A 17151-nucleotide genomic window follows, 5' to 3' on the forward strand; every position below is an offset into this window, starting at 1 on the left:
CCTCTAGTCTTGCTGCCCTCTTTCTAAGGATACCATGGCCTGCTTTGTCTTCCTTGCCTCCTGGGCATTATATACTTTAAAGGCCATGTCTACCAGCTGAGAAGTATTCATTCCCAATGTCCAATCTATACACTGGAGTTTCTTTCTGATAGCTGGGGTACTTTGCCCAATGAAATTAATGTTTACCATCCACACATTCTCTGGTACCTGCAGAGCAGCATCAGAGTGCTTTCTATAGGCCTGCTAGATCCTATTAAAATTCAGAAGGGTCCCCATCTGGCTTTTGCTGAAGGATCTGTATCAGATTTAGTCTCTTGTGTTTGGGCACTTCTTTCATAAGGCCTTCCAGTATGCATTTTCTGTAATGTTCCAGGAAGGCTAGACCCCACCATTTGGTTCTGGTCAGGCTCTGTCAAGGGAATTGTCCCAGCTAGGTTGCGAGTCCCATTGGGATTCTCTTGGTGGAGATGTTGTACCTCTTCATTAGCCTTATTTATAACCAGCGATCTCTTATCCACTGTTAACAAATATTGAGGAGAGCCCGTACATATGCCCATATTGGATGGTGATTGGCAAAAATGGACATGATGATAAGATCTGCAGTTCTCTGAGGACCATCCCTATATGAGGGGTTGGAATTCTTCCAATTCAGTAAGTCTGAGTGGAGAATGGAGTTTGGACCCAATAGTAGCCAGTGGGCTGACCTTCCTGATTTACTCTGCCTGTTGGGTACTGCCTCAAAGGAAACTACCTTGCTCTGGATAGGGAGGCTCCCTGGTCAAATTGGGTGCCCTGATGGGTCTTTGAGGTGGAGACCCATCCTTAGTCATACAAGTGTGGAGTGATTGCCCGTTTGGGCTCTAATTCAGAGATAGCTTTTGGTAGGGGTCCTCCTGCTATGAACTATGTATCCTTTGAGTTCAGGGCATTAATAAGACCCATTTCCTCATTCTCCTTTTCTTCTTGTGTACTGTCAGGAAGAAGTTTCAAGGTCCCTTGCCTTCTCTGCACAATTAAGTGGACTTCTGTCTCTGGTGAAATCCTATTATGCAACAACATAAATGCCTTGACATAATGGATTTCTTCCCATTATATAACTGTTGGCAATACTGTTCCAATTGCATAGTGGTATAGTAATATAGGGAACCACCCATGGGCCACCTTTCCCCATGAACAAAAACATATGTAGGTCACACAGTATTGCAGTAATAAACCAATACTTCCTTGGACAATGGATAATGGCCATAGGTACCCCAGTTCAGTAAAATTCTACCCAGTGGGCTCCCCACAAGGAACCAACCCAGAATGGCCCCTGCTGGCCCAGATATATCAGTCCCAACCCTATGTCCAAAAAAAGCCAGGCAACGTGGGAACATACAGAGAAAACTGGCACCCACGACTCCATTTTATAACAAATGCTCACAATGCAAGTTTTTCTGTCAACTAATCTCACAATCAGTGAACTCAAGCAATGGCCTCCCCTAAAAGGGCCAGTTTTCATCCAGAATCTGGTTCACAACCCTGAAATTCAGGTGATCCTTCCTTGTTTCCAGAGTCTACTCCCTTCCCAGACCCATTTCCTTTCCACCTTCCAGGTGTGTTCAAGCAGCCGATGACCCAAGTGAGTGTGCTGAGGAACCCCCAGCAGCAGGGAGGCCCCACAGTTCTACTCCCTGGGGGAGTCGACCTGCCACTAGCAGCTAGGGCCCCATGTTGGGCACCACTACTGTATCCAAACAACCAGTGGGGTCCTACTGCCTGCTGGCCACAGGAATAACTAGAGACCAAGTCTGGTGGAAAGGAAAATGGAATTTGTGTGTGTATGTGTATGATTACCTGATGTCCACCTCTGTCCCCACTACCAGAGGAGTGAACGGGCTGCTGACAGGTAGCTGGCACAGTGGTTTCCCATGGCTTTGCATCCAGGGGAGGGGTGGAGGGCTTGTTGCTCAGCCATGCCATCTCTTGAGAACTGCTGGCCCTAATCTCCTTTCCCCATGCTGCTTCCCCCTTTTTAGCACCAGCTGTACTCCTAGTCAGGCCCAAAGTGCACAGGCTTGACCCTCCCTGGCCATACTGGGGCTACAGCCAACTGGCCTGCACAGGCATTGGCCACAGGCAGGCAGCAGCCAGTGTGACTTGCTACCTGAGGGAGAGAGGCAGGGCTTGTTGGGCTTTGCCTCCCTGATCCTACCACCCTAGCCTCCTCCCTTCCCCTCTTTCTAGAGCTCACTGTGCTCCATGCCTGCCCTGGAGCTCTCAGGAGGGGGCTCTGGGAGGCACTCCCAGGCCACCCAGTGTCCAAAGTCCAGAACCCAGGAACTCCAGCCCTTGTGGGTCCAGAAGGAGAGAATCCAAGAGATCAATATTTCAACACACTCTCCTTTTGAGGACAGTACTCCAACCAACTGAGCCACCAGGCCAGGACTTCCATGCACTCTCCTTTTAAAGCCTGCCCTGGAATCCCCACCTGAAGGAAGCAGATGGGAGGGTATGTCCCTCCAAACCAATTATCTTCCTGGTTTTTGGCACCAGCATTGTGCACCTTTTTTTGTTTTTGTTTTTGTTTTTGTCCCATGCATATGTCATCTTGGTTTCCCAGGGCACACATGTACCATGTTTGGTGTTTCTCCACCCTTCCCCATTTCTAGGGGTGAATTCCTACCATTACAGAATTGCTTGGTCAAAAGGCAGTTCCATTTTCAATTTTTTGAGGAAATTCCATAGAGTTTTTCACAGTGGCTGCACCAGTCTGCATCCCTACCAACAGTGTATTAGGGTTGCCTTTTATCCACATCCTCACCATCATTTGTTCTTTGTTGAATTATTAATGATAACCATTCTGACAAGTGTGAGGTGATATCTCATTGTGGTTTTAATTTGCACCTTTCTGATGGCTACTGATATTGAGCATCTTTTCATCTGTCTATGGGCCATCTGTATGTCCTCTTGGAGAAGTGTCTGTTCAGGTTCTTTGCCCATTTTTTAATTGGATTGTTTGCCTTTCTGGTGTTGAGTCATATGAGTTCTTTATACATTTTAGAGATTAAATCTTTCTCCAATGTGTCATTGGCAAATATGTTTTCCCATACAGTTGGGTTCCTTTTCATTTTGATTATGATTTCTTTGGTCATGCAGGAGCTTTTTAATTTGATGTAGACCCATTTGTTTATTTTTTTCCTTTATGTCCCTTGCTTTAGGGGATGTATTGGCAAAAATATCGCTACATTAGATATCTGAAATTTTACTGCCTGTTTTCCACAAGGACTTTTATGGTATCAAGACTTATATTTAACTCTTCTATCCATTTTGAGCTTATTCTAGTGTATGGTGTAAGTTGGTGGTCTAGTTTCATTTATTTACATGTACCACTCCAGTTCTCCCTACACCATTTATTTATTGAAGAGGCTATTTTTACTTCATTGTATGCTTATTTCCCCTTTGTCAAATATTAATTGACCATAGAGACATGGATTTATTTCTGGGTTCTCTATTCTGTTGCATCGATCTATGTGTCTATTCTTATGCCAGTACCAGACTGTTTTGATATAGTGGCTTTATAGTATAGTTTGATATCAAGTATTCTGATCCCTCTGGCTTTGTTTTTTTTTTTTCTCAAGATGGCTGAGGCTATTCGGGGTCATTTTTAGTTCCATATAAATTTTTGAAATATTTATTCTAGATTTGTAAAACATGCCATTGGTATTTTAATAGGAATTGCATTGAATCTATAGATTGCTTTGGATACTATGCCAATGGCATTTTATAGTTAAGAATGCTAGTTGGGGGAGTTCTGGCCAAGATGGATGCATAAGTAGAAACCCTTTGCTTCCTCACACAGTGAAAAGGAGGATAACAACAAATCTAAAATCAATAAACAGCCAAAAGCACCAGAAAAATCAAACTGCATGAAAATCCGACAACCAAGGAATTAAAGAATAATTAACCAGAACAATCAGAACCCTAAGGCAGTGGACTGTGCAGGCCAACTCAGATAGGGCTGACTCAGAAAAACAGCAGCAAGGTAGCGGGCTGCGGGGGTGGGGCTGACTGAAGGTAAAACTGAGACTCAGAGCTGACTATGCCTATGGCAGTTTCCATGGTGGGAGAAACTCCCAATATCATGCGAGAATCCATTGGAAAGTATGCTAGAGATGAGCAGGTGAGCTGCACTGTCCCCTCTCTGGCCCCTCTCCCACAGACAGCGCTGCAGCACAGCAAAGAGGGTTGCCCTGCCCAGGTGAATACCTAAGGCCCTGCCCCCTTACAACTTATCAGGTATGCCAATACAAGGAAATAGGGCCCAAATGAAAGAACAGAGCACAACCTCAGTAAGAGAACTAAGAGATGAGGAGATAGCCAACCTATCTGTTGAGAGTTCAAAGCGCTGGTAATCAAAATGCTCATAGAACTGATTGAGTTCAGTCGAAAAATGAAAAAAACAAATGAAGGATATCCAAAGTGAAATAAAGCAAAATATTCAGGGAACCAACAGTGAGAGGAAAGAAAACCAGGACTCAAAGCAACAATTTGGAACAAAAGGAAAAAATAAACATCCATCCAGATCAAAATGAAGAAACAAGAATTCAAGAAAGTGAAGAGACTCTTATAAACCTCTGGGACAACCAGAAACGTTCCAATATCTGAATTATGGGGGTGCCAGAAGGAGAAGAAAAACAGCAAGAAATTGAAAACTTATTTGAACAAATAATGAAGGAAAACTTCCCCAACCTGGCAAAGGAAATAATCTTTCAGGAATCCCAGGAAGCCCAGAGAGTTCCAAAGAAGTTGCACCCAAGGAGGAACACACCAAGGCACACCATAATTAAGTTATCCAAGATTAAATATAAAGAGAGAATCCTAAAAGAAGCAAGAAGAAAGGAGAGAGTTACCTACAAAGGGGTGCCCATAAGACTATCAGCTGATTTCTCAAAAGAAACCCTGCAGGCACGGAGGGGCTGGAAAGAAGTATTTGAAGTCATGAAAGGCAAGGACCTACATGCAAGATTGCTGTATCCAGCAAAGCTATCATTTAGAATGGAAGGCACATAAAGTGGTTCTCAGATAAGGTCAAGTTAAAGGAGTTCATCATCACCAAGCCCTTATTATATGAAATGTTAAAGGGACTTATCTAAAAAAAGAAGATAAAACATATGAATAGTAAAATGACAAGAAACTCACAACTATCAACAAATGAACCTAAAAGAAAAGAAAAACATCAAAAGCAAAAGCTAAGCAAACAACCAGAACAGGAACAGAATCAGAGAAATGGACATCACACGGAGGGATTTCAGAGGGGAGGGGGAAGAAAGGAATAGGGGGCAAAAGGTGCAGGGAAGAAGAAGCATAATTATTAGGCATAAAATAGATTGGGAGAGATAAAAAATGGTACAGGAAACAGGACTCAAAGAACTTTTATGTACAAACCATGGTCATGAACTAAGGCGGGGAATGGTGGAGGCTTGGTGGGGCAGGGCGGAGGGGGGTAAATGGGGAAAAATTGGGAAAACTGTAGTAGCATAATCAATAAAAAATACTTTTTAAAAAGTGTATTTGCTCCAGAATATTCATTGCAAAAATAACCCAGCTTCTGTATTTGAGTTAAATAAAAATTTCTGAGATTAAAAAAATAAAAAGAAAGCTAGGTGGCACGATTCTCCTTAGGAAAGTGGTAATGTGTTCAGTGCATTTGGTTAAGTCTTACCAGTAGCAACTGCCTTGAATACTAATGATTCTAATAGGATACTGAGAGGAAAGAGTGATATTCAAAACAAAAAGCACCAAACACTCAAATCTCTAGGGGATTTATAGCTAGGTTAGCTACTGCTGGTTTCCATGCTCCAACCCTAAATTATTACAGTTCTTCCTTACCATTTACTATATACTAACCATATGACCTGTGTCCTAAAGATCACAGTGGATACTACCCTGCTACTTCAGGGTAGGTAGAAACAATATGTGAATGAAGAGTGGTGACCAGATTTCAGGAGTTGAAAACCATTCAAAGCAGAGAGCCTCCCTCTGTCTATACGTACTGAATTCTCCAGTCAGAAAGCCCAGGCCTATCTTGCAAGACAAAATAAACAGGTACCCAGGGGAATCTGGGACTCTTACAGGAGTTAGGTTCTAAAAGTCCTGAAGGAGGGAGGCCAAGACCTTGAAAATGAAAGCAGAGAAACTCCAATCCAACCACTTACCTGAAAGAAAATTTTACCATCTAGGCTCAAAAAAACTATTGTTAATCTTGGTCCCAGAGCTGCCACACCGAGACAGATTTGTAAGACCTATTTGGTAGATTCATGATTCTCAAGTACATGGATGGGAGCCACTGGAAATCATTATAGTTACCCTAGATTCTCTATGTACCTTAGAATCTAAAATGTCTCTCTTTGGGTTGTTCTTTACAGAAAAGAGAATACCTCTCCCAGGAAAGAGGTAATCTCCCATAATCATAACAGTAACTAACATTTAATGAGCTACTTATTATGTGCCAGGCACTATGCTTATTGTTGTTATATAGATTGTCCCCTTTGATCCTCACAACACACTCATTCTGTCTTCACTGAGAGAAATTGTCAGGTCCGGTAGCTTGATAAGGGGGATTGGAAAGTACAGTAACTGCTTACATTAACAAAATTAAGATTCACTCAAAAATAATTTAAGAGTGTGCTGGCTGTATTTGGGGGATATTCTTTAAACAACTACTTGTGATTGATGGATTCTATGTAGAAAAATTTGGTTAACACCCAGGAACATACACATTGTATAAAGGGAAATGTGTTAATATACTGAAATTCAATTTTGTCAGAGATGCCAATCTAAATTCACCCTGCCCACATTTATAGGTGGCACTCCCACCCCCTTTTAGTTTTACTTCCTCTCTTCTCTGAGCTGAGAAAGTACGCCTGCCTCATAAACACACATGCCGTAAAGAAATGTGGATGAACCAATTTTCTTGAGAACCTTGGTTTGTTTTACTACAGTCTCCTGCCTGATAAAACTCTTCTTTAGTAGATATTTGCTGTATCTTTGGTGTCCGTGATATTTATTGGGAACATTGGAGGAATCTAGATGTGTGAAGCATGATGAGAGAAGACCCAGAGAAGACATCGATCTTGTGTCACATAACAACATTTGATCAATTATGGACTGCATATACGATAGTGGTCCCATAAGATTATAATGGATTATAAGCAAAAGTTTGTTTGTGATATTGAAAGAAAAGGCTGGACACTACTAAGATGTTGAATTTACTGGTAGTTTTGGGTGGTTTAAATAGATGAAGAGGCTCAGCATGCTTTCCACCCACTGTGTTCTTGCCCATATTGAGGCCTGGAGTTGGCCAAGGGGAGAAAGGGAGTCTGGAAGCTCAACCACCTGCCCAAGCCTCTGTTTTCCCTCACCTCTCTTCCCCCTCTTTTATTATTTCTTGTCTCAGGCTTTAGCTATTTGGGTCTATTTTGATATCTGCTCTCCCTTTCTCTCCCCTTCTCTTTCTTCCCTCTCTCCCTTCCCTCACTCCTTTTGATGTCTCTTCTCCCTCAGACAGTGCCTTCCTCCACAGCCCTCCCCTAACCCTCCACAATGTGTGCATGTGTGCACACACACTTTATGTTTTATATTATATTTTTACTGTACCTTTTCTATATTTAGCTATGTTTAGGTACACAAGTACATACCACTATGTTATAACTGCTTACAATATTCAGTACAGTAACATGCTATACAGATTTGTAGCCTAGGAACAATAGGCTTCGTGATAGATATATGGCAGGCTATACCATCTAGGTTTGTGTGAGTACACTCTATGATGTTTTCAAAATGACAAATTGCCTAACCATGCATTTCTCAGAACGTATCCCCATCATTAAGCAATGTGTGACTGTATTTGGACAGGGAAGAGAGAGTCCTGGCTCAGGCACACAGAAGATCTGGATTTTAGGAGCAGCTCTGTCAGTGATCAGCTGTAAAGACATGGGCAAGTCACTTAATCTCTCTGTACCCCAAGTTCCTAATCTGTTTAACAACTGGTTTGGACTAGAGGCTCTATAACATTCCTTCCAGCTCTATGACTAATAAGCTGAGTGTCAGCCAAAATCCTGTCAGACCCACAAGGTACCTGGGGTGGTTCCCTTGGAGATGAGGCCATATTGCAATGTGCAATGTGTAATGGGAAATGACACAGTCTTAGTGTCAGATCCTCCAGATGGGGTTATAAGACTGACCTTTCTGTGCAAAGTTTTTGTCTCTCAGAAACAGTTATGAACTAATGGGTTTATACTGTCTGGTGAGACTATAGAGTAGGAGTTAAAAACATGAGTTATAGAGTTGTACCTTAGTTTGAAAAACAGTTCTGTTGCTTCCTACTGGGTACCCTGGAACAAATGTTTTGACCTCTCTGAATGTCAGTTTCTGCCTCTGTAAGAAGATGGTAATAATTAACCTTCCAGGCTTGTGAAGATAAAAGGCAATAATGGATGTAAAGCAGTTAGCTTAGCACTTGGCAAAATGGAAGTGCTCAGTCAACTGTGTCTACTATTACTATTGGTGTACTTATTGCTATTAACATAGTTTTCCTGACATGGGCATGACTAAGCTTCAGCATTTTTCTTGGATATAGCTTTCTCTTTCTGGAGTTTGAGAAAAGCATAAACAGATCTTTCTGGCCTAAAGCAGGTCTAAAGTCAGATCTGGGTTTAGTTTCTTACTATGCTTCTTACAGGCTCTGGGACCTTGAGCAAATTATTTAACTTCTCTGCCTTTATCTGTAAAAGGAGGGTAGGTATAGTGCCTACTCCCAAGGATTGTGGTGAATATGATAAGGAATGTGAAGCACTTAGAACTGTGCCTGACATCTAGAAGCCATTCAATAAATGATGGTTGTGATACTGATGGTGAAAATAATCATTGTAAGAATAAATGATTACCTCTACTACCACAACCCTTGTTGGGATGGAGGGTTGAATGCGGTCAAGTTTGTACAGTTTTTGCATACCTGATCAAAGAGTTAGGGAGGCAACAATTGCTGTACTTATAGGGACAGGAAAGTAATTGTTGCCAGGCTTCACCAACAGTGGCTGGGAATTTAAAACTGAGTTGTTTTTTGAGGTATGACTGAAAATGATTAGCAGACCATACTCCTCAGCAGGACAGTTTTATTTATTTTTGCCAGTCCCATTATACCCAAAAGCTGTAGGAGAAAAATGTAATTCTAAACTGGCCCTGCACTTCTAAGGCTCAATTTCAGTTGGTCAGCCTGGACATGCTGTTCACAGGCTTTCTTGGGAGCATCTGGGTGCAAAGATATACAGTCTCTATTCTTTGCCAAGGTTGTCTTCATTCTCAAATGGATGATACTTAACTTTCCTTGAGCCTCTGTGTAGGTGTAAGATTCACTTGATGGTTAGAATGCAGATGTACAGGAATAATGGGAGTTCTTGGGAATATGGTGTTAAAATAGGTAGAGTTGTAGGAGACTGTAGAGGTATTAATAAATAGAAATTGAAAAACAGAAGTATTCCTTATGATTCTGTAGATGAACCCATTTACTCAGGGAAAGATATTACATGTTTCTTTTGATGTCCTTCCATTTTCATCTTTAGTACTCTGTTTAAAAAGTAAAAAAAAAAAAAAGAAGAAGAAGAAGAAGAAGAAGAAAAACAGCCAGTCACTGCAAGTGAAACTAAGCCCCAGGTTTCCTGTCCTTCCCAGACCACTCCAGGTCAAGAGGGTGGTGTCCACTTTCTAAGGGACTGTAGACTGCACCTCACCAGGAACCCCCTGGCCTCATACTTTCTCTTACTCTTGTTCTCTCACTTCTTCCCTTCATTTAAGCAATACTAACCACAGGTTTCAAAGATGTCTTCATAGAAATCTTCCAGCATCATCTCCTCCATGTCCCAGGTAGTCATTCTTTTTTGGGTAATTTTGGACAGAGATTTAGGGGTAATTTCTGGTATTTAAAAAAACACATCCTCTGTTCTTCTACTAGATTTCTTCCACTCAACTCTCATCTTCACCCCTTATCCCCAGATCAGTGCCTTTTTCCTCTTCGGTGCTCCTGGCCAAGTCCAGATCCCTCCATATAGATGTAGCAACCCAAGACTCTGGGGTCGCCTAAGGGCCAGATCCCTTGGAGAGCAGAGGTGACATTATAATATTGATAGTTGACCATCACAGTGACTGAGGTCCCAGGGAACATTGAGAAGGAGAGGCCATTAACAACAATGGGCCTTCATGTCCTCGCAGCTTTTTCTTTAATGCCTTTGTTATATTGGGAAAAATCATATATGCTTATTATAAAAAGAAAATTTCCAATAAAACAAAAATCCAAAGAAAGGCACCTAGGTCTTTTGCTTCTCACCTAGTATATCACCCCTAGAGAAAATGACTGCTAATGTTTCAGTTAGTTTTCTCTAGATATTCTATACATGTGTATATATCATGCTGTACATGTTATATTCTGACTTGCCATTTTCTCTAACAAAACATCGGGTTGTGGAAAATTGTCCATGTTAGTAAATATAAGTCAACAATAGTCCTCTTAATGTCTGCATAGTATTCCATTATGTAGATGCACCATAATTAATTTAGCCGTTTCCCACTGTTAGACATTTAGCTTGTTTCCAACTTTTAGTTATTGTACACCATGCTGTGACTGAACAATCATAGGCATACTTTTGGGGGGAGGAGGTACTTGTATAATTATCTTTGGATATAGTTCAAGAAATGAGATGATTGATTTATAGGATTTCCACATTTTTTAAAGTTCTCTTTCTCTCTCTCTCTCGAGAGAGAGAACAGGAGGAAGACAGACAACTAAACTACTCTCTATAAAGGTGGTATCATTTTGTACATCCACCACTGGAAATTATAACTTTTAAGATAACCCTATACCCATGCAAACAAAGACCATGTGCCAGCCAGTGCTGAGCCATCATACTGGACTATCAGGTGGGGGACCCCAAGTACTCTGCCTGCCCTTCATCCACTTCTCTTTCTCCTGGCTATCAATCATAGTATGAGAAAAGAGTTTCTGACTCAAAATAGAAATACTGTTTTATAAATCATAAGAGAAGGTCTATATATTTTTTCTTTTATGACTAACCAGTTCCAGCATTACCTTCAAAAAGATTATCATTGTCATCATAATCATCATCAGTATAAGTTGCTGAGGGCTGAAAGTCAGCATCCTGATAGTGAAGCTCGTAGTGTTTTAAGCTCCATTTTTCCTAGAATATTCTTCTTCTTCCATGTGTTTATCTAAAGCAAATGTCACTAATATATTATTTTTAGGTTTTAATCTTAAGCCTTCTTTCTGTGCTGAAAGAATATGAAGGGGGGAAAAGTCACTTGGTGCCCAAGAGTTTAGAGACTGGCCCTTGGGGCAATAACATTTAAACAGCCATTTGCCTGTAGGATTGGCTTTAAGGGGCCTAGCTTCCATTGAATGTTGTCCTAGAGGCTGTTCTTTTTCTTCAGACATTTCTATACTGGCAAGGAATCTTGGGAAGATGGAAAGGACAAAGCAAAAGTGAAAATACACACACTTCAAGTTCCTTAATTTAATGTAGCTATTACCCTATTCCTGACATATACTTTTGAACAATGAAAAGGACAATAGAGAAAGAGGACCTTTAGGCCTTTTACTCCTCAAAACCTTGATCACTTGTTTTCTTCTTTTTCATATTCCCCTTTACTCCCATCTTGCCTTATTATTGGATCAGAGAACTGTAAGTATAGAATGTGGGGTGACTCCAGGACAGTCATGCAGAGAATATGACCTGTAAGTTCCTCCTTGAGGGGCTCATGTTCCTTTTCTCCTCCACATGGCAAACCAGGTATTAGAAACCCTGTTTTAGAGAAGCTCTAATGTTGATAGGTTAGCTTTACCTTTCTGCAACTCTTCCCACTAACATGATCACTCAAGTTGTGCCAGTGGGGGAGGGTATACCTATCAATGATGGAATTTTTATGGTCACTGGCCTACCCCTATTTGAGCCAATGACCTTAAGAGACTTGTTCAGAACCCCACAGAATCCAAGCACCCCGCAGAACTCACTGCTTATACTGAAGACTGACTCCTGTATTTGTTCCTAATAGTCAACCTAATAGAGGCATCTCAGTACCTGTCTGATACATATCTTTCCTCAAAGCCTGTGGTGTTCTTGGAGGTTGGGATACTCGAGGGGAGTGACTGTTGGCAAGTACACAACTCTTTTTGTTTACTGTCAATGGATGCTAACAGCCAGTACAACCCTTCAATTATAGGCTGATCATTCCTTCTTTTTGATAGCTGAACAGTGTTCCTGTGACAAAAAGAGAAGACTCCAGAAACCTGGAGTCCAGAAACCTGGAGTTCAGAAACCTGGGACCACTGGGGACTACATTCAATATCACTCTCAGCCAAGGAGCAGAGGTGTACATAAGATCTAGAGAGGCTCTAAGACTTTCTAGGAGACACTCAACATTCACACTTGAGAAGGTAAATGAAAGCTACAAAAGCAAAGGCAATTTAATAAAGTGATTGTGGTGTAATGTCTCAGATTTGTGACCTTGGGCAAGTCACTTAGAGTCTTTGAGTCTCATCCATAAAATGAGGATACTGAAGCTTCCAATTTTATAGAGAACTTTTGTATGCCTAGTGAGAAAACAGATGTGAGAGTGTTACAAGAGTATGATATTGATTATCACTGTTGAGCCAGAAATCATCACTGTAGATGTTGCTTGGCATGGAGAGGTTTTGCCTGAGATCCAGCATATGGAACTGACCATGGAATGGTACAAAGTATGCATAAACTGGGCTTGAGAAGACAAGGGAGGGGAAGGGTTGACACTTACTACTTGGCACATGGACTTGTTCTCATTCACTATCCCTTCCAGAAATAGATACTTAATAATATCACAAAGTAAGAGGGCATTCTTCTTGTTTGTCTGTTTGCTATCCTAGAGCACGGTACAGGAGAGATAGTGGGAAGAAGAGAGGAAGAGTAAACCAGAAATAGGGGCCAAGGGCAAGAAAATAAGGGAAAGAAGGGGAGAACCAATTCTGGTACAACTGCTACATATCCAAGAACTAGCTTTAAATCCATACACAGTGAGTTGAGCCAGAATTTTTTCTAACCAACTCTCAATGGAGGAAAGGATGGCACAAGTTATTTGAATCCAAGATAATCTCCAGACCGCATTTTTCACTTTCTCTCTATACTATGCCATCACACTTTAATTAAAATTGCTAACTGAGATATTAACAGATTTGGAGTTTTTAATATCCTCTCCCAAATTCTGTTCATGCTTGAGTTGGGGGTGCTAATGAGGAACAAAAATGCAAAAATGGAGTCGGGGGTGAGGATTGATGGGCCACCTGAAGTATCACCCTGGATTCAGTGCTAGTTACATGACTTTTGGGTAGTCTGCCAAGGGAGGAAAGCATTGGCATCAATTATGCAAAATAGGGGTGGTTTTCTGCCACCATTTCTGGGTCAAAGACTGAATCCAGAAATGAGAATCAAATGCAGAAAGTCAGTCTTCAGGAATAGTCAAGGGGTGGGAGTGGGAGATATCTAGATATTAATCTCCATTTCCTGTGCCTTCAACATTGCCTTTTCACAATTAGGTAACATGTTCAGCCTTGGCAGTGTAAGGTAGAAAGTTACTCTTTAAAACAGATCACAGAGGTCTGAGCCACTCCCCTCTAATTTAGCTTAAGGAAAGAGGAGGTCTAACTAGATGAGACAAAGGGACCAGCCAACTCTTCCTTTGTTTACTTGTCTTCTGAAGGCACAAAATGGAAAGGGGAAATTGAGCATAAAGTTGGGGACTTACAGTAGGATGGGTTTCCCTGCCACTCTTGTATCACACAGCAGACTTGTTAAGGTGGTCTTCGCTTCCTGCATATGTCTTAGGTTGCTGGAATCCAGGACAAAAACAAGCCCATGTGCCTGTGTATAGTAGTTGGGCCATATTTCTTGGCCTTTCATATCTCCAGGTCATAGATGGAAACTTCATATTCATCTAGCAGGACTGTAGTCAGTTTAGATTTCATGCAAGGGTCTATCTTGCTAGGAAGTACTATGTGTAGGGGAAGAGAGGAGAAGTAACCACAAAGCAGAGGAATATAGTTAGATGAATTCGTTAAACAAACTTTGACTAGAGCCTGCCCTGAGGAACCTACTGAGACATCCTGGCATCCTGCCACTCACAAATTCATCTTCCTAAACCAACACTTTGCTCAAGCTACCCTGTCCTAATTCAGTAATCTTCAGTGATTGGTCACTGCTCCCAGGATAGAATACAGACTCCTTTGCCTTCTAACCTGGAAGACCAATCTCTACCATGTCTGGTCTCCACACTGTCCTTGGTATACACCCTGTTTCTTCCTCCCTCTGCTCCTTGGCTCACACTCCCCTCATTCCACAAGAATGCCATGCTCTCTTGTGTCCTGGGCCTTCACAAGATGGTATTCCCGCAGGTTAGAACATTTCTTCCATTGTCCTTTCCTTGGTTAATGTCTATTTTAAAAATATATCAGTTTAGACCCTGACTGGTATGGTTCAGTTGGCTGTGTATTATTATGCAAAGAGATTGGTCACTGGTTCAATTCCCAGGTCAGGCCACATACCTGGGTTGTGGGTTTGGTCTCCAGCTGGGGTGCATGTGGGAGGCTACCAACTGATGTTTCTCACATTAATGTTTCTCTGCCTCTCTTTCTTCCTCCCACTCTCTCTAAAAATAAATACTGTATTTTTCCATGTGTAATGCACTCCTGTATATATTGTGCACTCACATACTTGGCTCAAACTTTCAGGAAGAACATCTTTTTATTTATTTAGAAACAAACCTGCCTGTCATATTCCAAGGTATTATTTTGCATATGGATATTGTTATCTATTGTTATTGCTTTCTAGAGTTACACTTTTAACACATAAGCATAAATAAAAGAATTAAAAACATTTACATAGATATGGAATTATTACTGCCCATGTATAATGTACATCCTTATTTTTCCCTAAAAATTTTGGGCTAAAAATGCACATTATACATGGAAAAATGTGGAAATAAAATCTTAAAAAAAAAATAAAATATATATCAATTTAGATTGTTTCCTCTCCAGTCTGGATAAGGTGACTTTCTTATTATGGGCTTACTACTATCACAGCACATATTATAGTGTTATAAATACTAGTTTACTTATTTGGGTTATAAACTGCCCCAGGACAAGGACACTTTCAATTTTGTATACCTACAATGTCAAGCACAGAAATTGGCATACAGGTGCTCAATAAATAGTTGTTGAATGAATTTGATACATGATTGAATGAGTAAATGAATGAATGAATGAAAGGAGGCCATTCTTTCCCACCTGTTCTTCAAGGTTCAGGAAGGCTTCTTTAGGATAACCTCTCTGACCTGCCCAGCTCTCACTCTCTCATTGAGCACATAGTCTATTAAACTGGTCCATCACCTCATTCTCTGCATGCCATATCTCCAACTAAAATAGTGAGGGAGGGGCTCTGCATTAGCTTACACACAGTAGGTGTTCAACAAATGTTTATGATCCCTATTATTATGGATGAGTATGTAGTCCCCTTCATGTGTCCTTCAAGAAACCATGTCAAACTCAGATATATTTGTTCTTTTAAGGCCATGGCCAGAGCACACTGTACCATAGGGAATTCCATACTTCATTCTGCTCCCATAGAAATACAGTTCTAAAGAAAAGTTTTTATATACATTCCAGTCTGTTGAAATGATAGTTCTGACCTAGCTGTCTGCCCACATAAGTAGCAAAATGATTTTATATATTCTCTATACTCATACTCAGGAGTTCTAAGGCCATAATCAGTTGCTCTTTATTTCTCATCTCAGATCTACCTATGACATTTTCCACAGGATTGCCAGAATGACTCATTTCACTGAGAAGTTAGTAAGATGCTTTCAGATCCTTGTAAATGTATAATTATGTACACATTTATATGTGTATATATCTATATATGCATGTATAGGCAGATATTACATTTTAATATCTTATAACTTCTATTTTCATGTTAGTCAATTATCTTTTTAATTATAGGTTTCAGATAACATAATTTTTAGACACAATTTTGATGTGATATTTGCTATATCTGTGTTAAACCACTTAAAATAACAAATACAATAAAACTACAAAGGTAATTTTAATTTGTTTCATGTATCAAGCAAGCTTTATATTATTTTTCTCATTCAAGCAAAACATTTTTCCTAGTTATTTTTTCTTATTACTTGGAACTTTACCAATTCCTTCTATAATGCAGTCTATTGGTGAACACTAGAAGCCCTTAGAAGTTGTTTCCTGACACTTTACATTTCTCTTATTTCATCCATTAATCCATAAACTCCCTGGGGATAGGTAATGAGTCTAATTCATCTCTATATCCCTAGTGGAGTATTTCATAAAACACAACAGTCTGGGGACTATTGGCTTCTGAGTTACCTGGGGGTGATAAAGTCCTAGCCTATACCAATTGAATCAGAATCTCTATGCTGGAACCCAAGTATTTGCATGTTTAATAAACTGCTATATTTAACAAAATCCCTAAGTGATCCTTTTGTACTTTAAAACTTAAGATCCACTGCCATAGAAAGCAAAGAAAGTCATGCTTGTTGTGTCTCAGCATCTTCTGGTGCTGCTTGTTAAGATTTTGATTCTAGTAGATCCAAGATAGTGGAGTAGTGAGTGGAAGTTACACTAACCTCTTCCCAAGACCAATCTATCATTACAACTAAACTGTGGAGAAGTCATCCAGAATAAACAACTGAACAACAGTGGGAGAGAAACCTTATAACCACAGACAGACAGAAGAAACAGCTTAAACACAATGTGACTGCTAGGGAGTGCACAGGAGATGCAAGAGGGCTGGCTGGGCTCCCACAGATGGCAGCAAAAGTGCCAGAGGGATATTTCAGTGGATAGGGGTGTCTGCCTAAGAAATGTGGGGTCTAAACCCCAAGCTGGGTTCCCCAGCCCATAGTACCAGCACCCTAAAAGTACACAAATGACATCCAGCTATGAAAAGTACCAGGGTTTCTCTCTGCCAGAGACAGAAGGCTGGAGACACAGAGGCATTTGAAAGGCAATGTATAAATTTTTCATATGCAGCCACTTACCCTGGG

The 17151-nt window shown here is 40.7% G+C and overlaps 1 protein-coding gene across 1 annotated transcript; it reads right to left on the reverse strand.

Moving 5' to 3' along the window:
• Positions 1 to 260: 260 nt before the first annotated feature.
• Positions 261 to 14336, reverse strand: ARL13A (ADP ribosylation factor like GTPase 13A). Its single transcript, XM_045817479.1, is given in 8 exon segments — positions 261 to 517; positions 11413 to 11504; positions 12129 to 12287; positions 12289 to 12308; positions 12841 to 12945; positions 13821 to 13987; positions 13990 to 14070; positions 14315 to 14336. Coding segments are annotated over 8 exon segments (903 nt in total).
• Between the last annotated feature and the right edge of the window lie 2815 nt (positions 14337 to 17151).

This window comes from Phyllostomus hastatus, unplaced genomic scaffold, assembly GCF_019186645.2.
Source record: "Phyllostomus hastatus isolate PE091 unplaced genomic scaffold, TTU_PhHast_1.1 phas_scaffold_28, whole genome shotgun sequence".
NCBI classification, from domain to species: Eukaryota; Metazoa; Chordata; class Mammalia; order Chiroptera; family Phyllostomidae; genus Phyllostomus; species Phyllostomus hastatus.